Source organism: Cibotium barometz, chromosome 10 (assembly GCF_041138505.1).
Source record: "Cibotium barometz isolate CiBa-2024 chromosome 10, ASM4113850v1, whole genome shotgun sequence".
Taxonomy (NCBI): domain Eukaryota; kingdom Viridiplantae; phylum Streptophyta; class Polypodiopsida; order Cyatheales; family Cibotiaceae; genus Cibotium; species Cibotium barometz.
Genome location: NC_141055.1, coordinates 39,119,252 through 39,128,478, shown reverse-complemented (window position 1 = coordinate 39,128,478; position 9,227 = coordinate 39,119,252). Strand labels below are relative to the sequence as shown.

At 41.9% G+C, this 9,227-nt stretch overlaps 1 protein-coding gene across 1 annotated transcript; it reads left to right on the top strand.

Moving 5' to 3' along the window:
• The first annotated feature begins 434 nt into the window (after positions 1-434).
• Positions 435-4,027, top strand: LOC147634882 (phosphorelay protein). Its single transcript, XM_086804101.1, has 4 exons — positions 435-868; positions 1,066-1,175; positions 1,243-1,347; positions 2,874-4,027. The coding sequence occupies exons 1-4, from the start codon at positions 583-585 to the stop codon at positions 3,627-3,629; spliced, it is 1,257 nt and encodes a 418-aa protein (XP_086660227.1). The 5' UTR covers positions 435-582; the 3' UTR covers positions 3,630-4,027.
• The last annotated feature ends 5,200 nt before the right edge of the window (positions 4,028-9,227 follow it).

Sequence of the window (9,227 nt, the reverse complement as noted above, 5' to 3'; positions counted from 1 at the left end):
GAGCTACCCACTCTTGCGCTTGCTCTTGGCGTTCCCTCTCTCTCCCTCTCCTTGCTACCCTCCCTCTCCCTCGACTCATCACTGAGCTTCATGATCGATGATAAACAGCCACATCGTACGAGTTTGAAAACTCTAACTGACTACCTCTCCTGCACCCTGACTTGCATGCACACAACATATTGGAAGGTGGGTGCCCACGTTCAAGTGCAAGTTGCTACTTTAGAAAAGATTCGGTGATTTGCCCCGCTAGTTTTTTAGAAAGTTCAATAAAATTTTAAGCAAATGCACCTTTTAAAAAAAATACCTTTCCTCCTATGGTTCACAACTCCAAACTAATTAATTAATGGAAAAAAAAACGTTGTGAGCACTTACTACCAAATTCTCTTTATATATATATATATGTATGTATGTATATGACTGCATACTAACGCTCGGTGAGCACAATCAACACTAAGAGCACTCCATTACGCTAAGATCTTCCTCTCGACAGTTAGATAGGGCAGTTATGATTTTGGACCGGAAGTCAGGGTTTTGAGCTCTCTCTGCACATAGGGCCTTGCCAACGCAGTTCGGGTTTCAACCATGGACGTGAAGGCATCGGCGCGGGCCAAGCATGCTTCGTCTCAGCGCGGCCGAGCTCGCCACTCCACTCACAAGCATCCTCCTAAGCCAGCGCCCCTTGCTGCACCTGGACAGCCATCGCCCTCGAACAAGGAAAAGAATGCTCCCCACTTGCCTTCGAACTGGAGCCGCTATGAAGAGGAGGACCCTTTGCAAGCAGATCCACTGTCCGATGTCCCTGCTGTGAAGAGCAAAGGAGCAAACTACAGGGATCTCCTCTCCGAAAAGTCCATGTTTCAGGCCCCTGGTAATTGTCCTAGCTTCTGTAATGGAATGTCCATGTATGCAAGCACGTTGAAAAAACTAAAAGCTCAAGGTAGGCAAAATGTCAAGAAAGCACAGGAAACCTAAAGCTAAGAGTATACTGTCTTCATAGTATTTACAGGAGTTTTTGAAAGGAAAATGCCTGACATTTTTTGGCTAAGGTGTGATATACGCCTGCAGACTTAGCAAGTGGGCGGAAAGGGTTGATGCTATTGCGGGGTCATGATCTTTGGGCCCGGGGATCTGATGCAGATAACATTTGGAGCACACATGAAATGTTTGGCGAAGAGGTAGAATCTTCATTTGTCTCTCATTTGATCTGGTTACGAGGTTAGCTGACGGGAAGCTCTTTTCCAGGATTCTTTCTTCTCCTTGGATTTGAATCTTTTGGACCAGGAACTTGCAACGATAGACATAGCAGAAAGGCTCTTTATTGACCCAAAGTTCATTCCCTTTGAAGAGGTAAGGTGCAGTGTGGTCAGACATGTTACTGCTTCTCAGTTTTCTGCAGTTTTCTGTACGCAAGCTGTGTATCTTTTCATTATAGCTTGAGGTATTAGGTGATGGCAATCCTTTCCAGACATCACAATAATGGGGGAGGCAGGTATGGCAGAACTAAGCAATTTGACAAGTGAGGATTTTGACGGGCAGGCCAGCATGTTGGGCAGGCACAAGGGATCATCACACATCAGCAGGTGTAGAATGTGAAATGACGATAGCGACAGGTGGATGCAGGAGATGTTAAATCTGCGTATTCTTGCAGGATGATTAGGTTTTTCCTCCGACCTTGACACTCAAAGAAGTGATGCCTACGCATATCTTGCTCTTGACATGCCACACGTGGTACAGATGACGATATTGATGAGAATGATTGTGATGATGACAGCATTAACAAAGGACCAAAGGATCTATGAGACCAAAAGTGTTACAATGTGTCCATGAAGTGACAGAATCATGGAAAAAACATAATAAAAACCCAACTGAGCTGAAAAAAAAGAAGCCCTGTAAGTGCCAGTGCTACAATGCTACAATGATACAATGATACAATGTGAGGGGATCAAATTGGGTCCTTGACATCTATGACTGTATAGAGCCTCTTCACATCTGCTGCTGTGAAGGGGCACTTTTGTATCTCTGGTGGATCTCTCAGATGTGAAGCTGTTGGGTGGAGTCCGGTGGGTCTTGTATGTCTAGCTCGCTGCACCTGGATCTCTCTCGCCTGAGGGCGGGGTGGCACCTGTGGCACATGCAATGTTAGTGTCCGCTGCCTGGTCCACCGAGTAGGGGCATCAGGGTCAGGGCTATCACGTGGTCGTTGACGAGGGCCTCCATTATGGGTTGGACAAAAGAAACTCGTGATTGTGGGCTGTGAGATATTTGGGGTTTGCCTCTGTGCTTCTCTGCATAGCTAGTCTCTGTGGCAGTGCAGCTCCACCGGGTAGAGTCCCAGGCATCACTGGTTTGGGAAATCAATGACCCGAGACAATGGGCCAAATCCCTTCCTGAAGAGGCAACGAAACCTCCCTTGTATCTCATAGTACACTGGGCATCTGAAAAGATAGTGCTCCTTTGTCTCGATCTCTAGTGAACAGAATTGGTAATGCCCTCTGCCCGCCGTGTCTCCATCCTCAGGCGATGTGATGAGACTTTGATCTGGCCGATCGCAATCCACATGGCATGTGGCATGTGTCTATGAAGATAGCCAGGGTCCTGAATGAAGCCATTCTCTGTAAGCCGCATAGTGGTCCTGGTAAAACTGCATTTTCATAGGAAGCTGTAGTGGATCCAGCCATGTGACATGGGTCTCTAGTCTGAATAGGTCGGGGTGCATAAGTCAGTTGATGTCATAGCGGGTGAGAGGTAATAGTGGTGCATCAGATTCCGAACTTTAGTGGAATGGGGGCAGGAAATCTATATGAAGTTCATGAGAGAGAGAGAGAGAGAGAGAGAGAGAGAGAGAGAGTTTAATGCTTTTCTCCACTTTGCAGAGGAGAAAATCAAACATCAGTTATGAAGACTCGGTGGCCAACGCAGAGGATAAGAATGGAGTGTTCTTGAATTCAAAAGCCGATCAGACTATTTCTGAGAACTCAGCTGTAGCATTATTGTCAGCTTCAACATTGCTGCATCAAGATAGCTTTTCACAGAGTATTTCTCCAGCAGCGCAGGGAAAAGCTGAAAGAGAGGGGCTTACAGACCATTTGCATTATGATGAGCTAGAAGCTTCCTTACTAGATGTGACAGAGGGACTTACAGAACCTCTTCAGAGCAATGAAACAAGAGCTCCTCATGTAGGGGTGACAGCTTGGCAAGATAATAAGATTGAAACAGATACAAAGGTGACATTGGTGGAGCCACACAGGAACACAAACAGCACATTTGAACCAAAGGCTGCAGAGGCAGAGCTTGATGCCCTTCTTGACATGCTTGACAGTCGTTCTATTGGAGAAGCCTCAACCTCTTTGTCAACTAAACTCCCTGGACCTGATAGTAGTCAAGGCTTAAGCTCTCAAGGATCTGCCCATCTAGAAAGCAGCCAGTTTGATCTAAGTGGAGATGCTTTTTTGGGGACACCAATGAAGTCAAAGGTTGGAACCTTAGATGACATTTTTTCGAATGTGAAGGAGTCTCCTAAGGTGGCAATATTGTCAGGCGCTGTTCCTAGGCAAGTACCACCCCCAGGTAATGGGAATAGTTTGCCAGACCTCGACGAAGACTTTGACAATTGGCTTGATTCTTTATGAGAGCCAATTAGGTACGACTGCTTGCAATACTCAATAGAGAAGTGGAAGTCTAGGCTTTGAGTTGGGCTAGCGACAACCCCCACCTGTGAAATGGGGAGATGTCACCCACCCATCTTGCATGGGTGGGGAATCTTCCCTCTCGAACCCGGACCAGTCCGATGGGTTGGGGATCTGTCTTTAAAGACCCTTATTTGTGCATTATGTTGATGATGAGTTATGCCTCTTTTAGATTGGGTCCCAGACAACAGAGTTCTTTTTACATTACATCAGGTCTCTGTTTTGAACGTGCATAGGAGCACAGTGGGATAGTCCCAAAAAACACCCAGACTGTCCTTTCATACCCTAAACAGTGTTAAATCTTTCCATTAAATCAGAGCAGTTGTCATCTTCATACTCAAGATCTTGTGCTTAACCATTCTTAAGCATCTATAGAATGTTGCAGCATTGTGTATATCACAAGCTTCATCACCTCCGGCTTCCAACATGGACTTGTAGAATTCTGTGTAATGTCTAGAATTAGATGACTAAAGACCTTCCTTCTGCCACCCAAAATATATTTTACCATTTTGCAGGGATGGCTTGGGCTGTGTTGATTTGACCTTTCCAACATGTTATGTTCAAAGAGATTTTCATGGCTTTTAAGTGATATTTGCCCGAATTGATCCAATCCTAGATTATAGTAAATTATCCAGGTTTCCCCTTGGGGAAAACACATTTTTTAGAACAAGAATGTTGAGAGGCACAAGAATGGTACGGCACATGGGGGAAAACAAGAATGTGGAGCGAATGTTGTGAGGCACATGACAAAAGTGCAAATGCATAATGATGTTATGACAAAAGTGCAAATGCATAATGATGTTAATGTGGAGCCTTTCCATGACTCCATCAAAGAGGATACACATAATGATGTTGATGTGGAGCCTTTCCATGACTCCATCAAAGAGGATACAGCATAAGAAATCATGCATAGTAATGAGGCTACCTCCAATGATTATGACCAAGAGGATATTTCAAATCATGCCAACATCCTCAAACCATGATGATAGAGAGCAATATTGTGTCTACTAGAAGTTGATCAAAATGTAGATTTTGAGATAGAAAAGCATACTAAGAATGAAGTCTTGGGTGATGTGCATAGTTCATGGCATCAATGTGTGTGTCCAAATTATTCTTTTATGAGAGTTACATGCACATGCACAGTTTATAACTCTTGTGTGTTGTAAATGATTTGATCAAGTTTACTTTTTCAAAAAATGAATTTTCATGACCTCTACATTCATGTAATGCCCATTATCAAAATGCAAGCCCATATATGCATGAAATTAACACTTTTTGGGGAGTTGTACTTAGTCTTAAAAACTAATACTTGAGAAACATCAAAATAAAGTACCCAATGGCTTCAAAATTTACAAGAAAGCCATGATATAAAAAAACTAGTTATTGTGGCCTATCATTTGCTTCAAAAAATCTAGACTATATGTTGAAAAAGTTCTTAATGTAAGCCCATTCTCTTGTAGTGATTCTTCTTGTTATACAAGTAGTAGTGAAGCTTCTTCTCTACTGCTAATTGTTCTTATGCATGTTCTTGTGTTCATTCTTGAATATTTGTGGCGGTTCTTTGATATATAGCCAACATGGGCCATTGTCACCAGCCCTTATGTCCAACTTATCTCATTTGGTAAACCACCTTCCTTTCGTACACAATGCAATAGCTTTGAGTTAGGGGTAATAAATAAAAAGGAGAGGAAGTGGTAGTGGTGGTGGTGGTGGTTATTATAACCCCACAGGTCTCCTAAACACAAAACACTAGTGATTAGTATGAACCCCCTAAGAGGGGTGCATGCTAGCTCACCTCCCGATTGTAGATTATATACTTAGAACCACCCCTAAGCGAGAGGCTAAGGTCTGACTCACTTGAACCAAAGTAGTGAGGAACACGATAATCCATCGATCCAACTCTTGAGAAATTGGCTAATCTAACCTCACAGAGACAATTTTCATAGCCCATCAAATTACCTATCTTGTCAAGATTGGGTAATTCCTTGTACCTAGGGGATATTTAAAAATATACCTTCCCTCTCTAAGAACCAAAGAACTATCAGATATTTGAACACTCGTCATAATGACCTCTGAAAGTGTTCCTATCAACAAGTTCGTATCCAAACTAGAACACCCATGATATAACTCTCCTTCTGTACCATATCGTACACAACTGGGGAATTGGTTGTACGATAGGTCAATTCTTTCTAGGGCTATTTATAACTAGAACTACATCTTCAAGTTCTCATTCTCAAGGGAAACTTGGGTAGATACCCATATCAAACATAGCTTGTTAAGTATTATTATAGGTAGATCCTAACTAATCAAATGATATCTCGGTGTGCTGAACATGTGCAATGTTCCACTAGAACTAATTTATCCTCTTTGTTGCGTGAGATACTGAGAACAATCATCATGAGTAGGGACCTATCCCAATCAGTCTCCAATTGCTTAAAGTATCAAGAGACTTTAAGTCCCAACTTAGCCTACTATGTCAAGGCAATCAAGATGCAAGCGAAATCTACCAACATCAACACTCTACTAGAACCAAGTCGATCTAGAATAACTCCACCAGTCATTACCTTGCTACACAGCCCTAGATATCAGCCATAATAAAAACTGATAATATGTATATCTCCATGTCAGAGGCGTTGTCCATAAACCATACATCTGCCATATCAAAGGTGTGCCTATTGAATTGGACATATCAGAGGCTAGTGCACTCACCCCATGAACTAGGCATCTAATAATGCTGAGTTCTACATAACTATCCAATTAGAAGCTACAACATCTACTTGAATAGAACCTTGTAAACCCACACATGTGATGCATCCTAGCATCCCATACCATTGAACATACCCCATATGTGTCTTACAAATCCACACATGTGATACATCCTAGCATCCCATACCACAAGAACATAACCCATATGCATCTTACAAATCCATCACTTACCTTACAAGTCTTCCTGAAAGATTACCAAAGGTTGCTAGTAATCTCTTTTGGCATACAAATTGAACGTTCTCATGAGAGTAAATATATCCGAGAAACCTACTGATTTCAATATCAACAATGAAATCAACAAAAACTTGCTTTGAATATGGATCTCCACAAAACATATGTGTGCGCACCAAGATCTCTTAGAACCGTTTCTCTACGAAGCAAAGAAGCTTCACCCAACATCTGGCAAAGCATAACCTATCTACCCAAAAAGATAGACCCAATCATAGTTCAAAAATTCCAAGCAACTACATAACACTCTCTCCGATCATCTGCAATCCACCGTCTCATTCTTCCTTCCTTCATGCTATTGATTTCTCAAATCATTGTTGCTTTCCTTCATTCCAAAAATCCACCAAATAGGCATATAGTTGTATCAAGAAACCTTGCATGTAGAGGATCCTAGCATCCCATACCGACTAGGATACATACAAGATCCCCTTTAGACATAAGGTTAAGTCTGAGTGATCAATTCCTTCCCAATCCTATCTTGACACAACCAGATTCCCACCTGAAGATTAGCCCACCACATCAACTTGCCCTATATGATATTCCCTCTTACTTCCTTCCATAATCATGGGGCTATCATAAGTGTAGGACATTTGTCTATGGCAATCATGCCCCAAACATGATCATAAGGCTGCCGTAAGTGTAAAACACTCATCTACTACAAAAATTCTACCTTAAGTAATGTTGTGTCTATAGCAACTCACTGGTGCATAAGGCAATCACACCTACAAAAGACATGCTTCCCTCGTGGGTCAAACTCATCAAAATATAACTATCCACATGAAACTACACTGAATCCCTAGCTTAAAGTTGGAAACTCTTTGTCAAAAGATGACTAAATGAACCATCCTTGAGATCTCATGCACTACATCCAAGAAATATGTTGGATCAAATACATGATCTAAGATTACTGTTGGTAACTCAAAATAGGCAATATCAATGATTTTATATGAAAGTAATACGTAACTATAGTCACAAATCTGGTCACTAGCACTCGGCTATAACACACACGGAGTGCAATTGAAGCAAATGCCTAACGAAATTCCTTTGCCAAGCTCATTGATACCTATCTAGGACTAACCAATGTTATTCTTGGATGCATGAAGGAACTATCAATCATGACAACTCTCCCGATTCTCCCAATAAAATAAAGTTAGATAAGTACATAGTATACATAGCACTATCAAAGTCATGCTAGTGATCCCCCGCAACCTCTCTTTGTTCACACTAGGTAACCTACAATCACTAGGATCCCCTCAAAAGACACGGGTTTCCACTTTACAACACACGGGTCATGGAATAAACAACAAAGTACATCTGCATCCAAGAGTTCATCTAACTAACTCAAGGCTACCTTGGCAAGACCAGCAAAAGAAAGCTCTCTAGTCTCCCAACTCAATGGTCTCTATAGTAAATTCTTCTCTACAAGTTAGGGATTTTACCCATAAGGAAATCACCCATCTATACAACAACTGGACCCACTCAAATATCCAAAGTGTTATGAGATTGGACACCAAGGTATCCAAGATGTGTATCTCTAACTGAACCACCCATCTATACAGCAAACTGGACCCACTCAAATATCCAAAGTGTTATGAGATTGGACACCAAGGTATCCAAGATGTGTATCTCTAACTGAACCACCCAAGAGATCAACCACCTTGGGTTCCCTCCCTCAAATCTCCCCTTCAATGGTCTAGATCTACTCCTTCGAATCCTTCTACCACAAGTCCGTGTAATCAAGGAGAATTTTGATCCAAGTTGTTCAGCTAAGGCATTACAAGTGCATATAAATCAAGAAGTTGTCAAGAAAGCTACTTCTCGTTACATGCTCAAACAACTCTCCTTCCATCTATGGATACCCGTCATGGGTGTGTATAACCCACAGAACCCCTGATGACAATAACGTAGAGGTATCTGGAAGGAATAAAACTCAAACTATTCCACTCCAAAAATGGATATCTACTCAAATCAAGTCTCTCCCCAAATGACCACCCCATAAAGAATGACGGTGAAGGATTAACACCTTGTGTGGTGAGGTAAGGGTTTGGAGGGGCACAAAACCACACTATATCCTATAGAAGCAAACCAAATCTTCCCCATTGGCTTATGCTATAAAAGCCTAATGTCTACTGCCAATTCATGTTTTCTTCTTCTCACCCACAGATGCTTAAGAGGTGAGAGAAGATGCCACAGTAAATAAGTTCTCCCCCCCATGACCACAACTATCAAACCCAAGTGCCTACCTTATTCTCAAAAGGGATCCTTCTACTACTACGTACCTAGTGTGGATCCTCAAGATTAGTGCCCTAATCTCAAGGATCCATTAGGAGAAAGCAAGCTAATATGGGTAGCTCAAGTTATTATTAATAAATCAGGCTAATACTGGTCGCGAAGGTTATTATTAATAAATCCATGTGTACTAGTTATTTATAAACAAGATGGTTATTTGACATAGCAGTGGACACTATATAATGTGAAACATGGGTTAATGCTATCATAACCACACTACTGGTCAGAGTTTCACTAAGACTCCGACCATGCATATGG

Excerpts from the sequence above, each read along its gene's own strand:
- LOC147634882 (XM_086804101.1), top strand. The coding sequence starts at position 583 with ATGGACGTGAAGGCATCGGCGCGGGCCAAGCATGCTTCGTCTCAGCGC. Across the intron at positions 1,176-1,242 it reads ATGAAATGTTTGGCGAAGAG|GATTCTTTCTTCTCCTTGGA; the intron begins GTAGAATCTTCA and ends GCTCTTTTCCAG. Across the intron at positions 1,348-2,873 it reads AGTTCATTCCCTTTGAAGAG|AGGAGAAAATCAAACATCAG; the intron begins GTAAGGTGCAGT and ends TCCACTTTGCAG.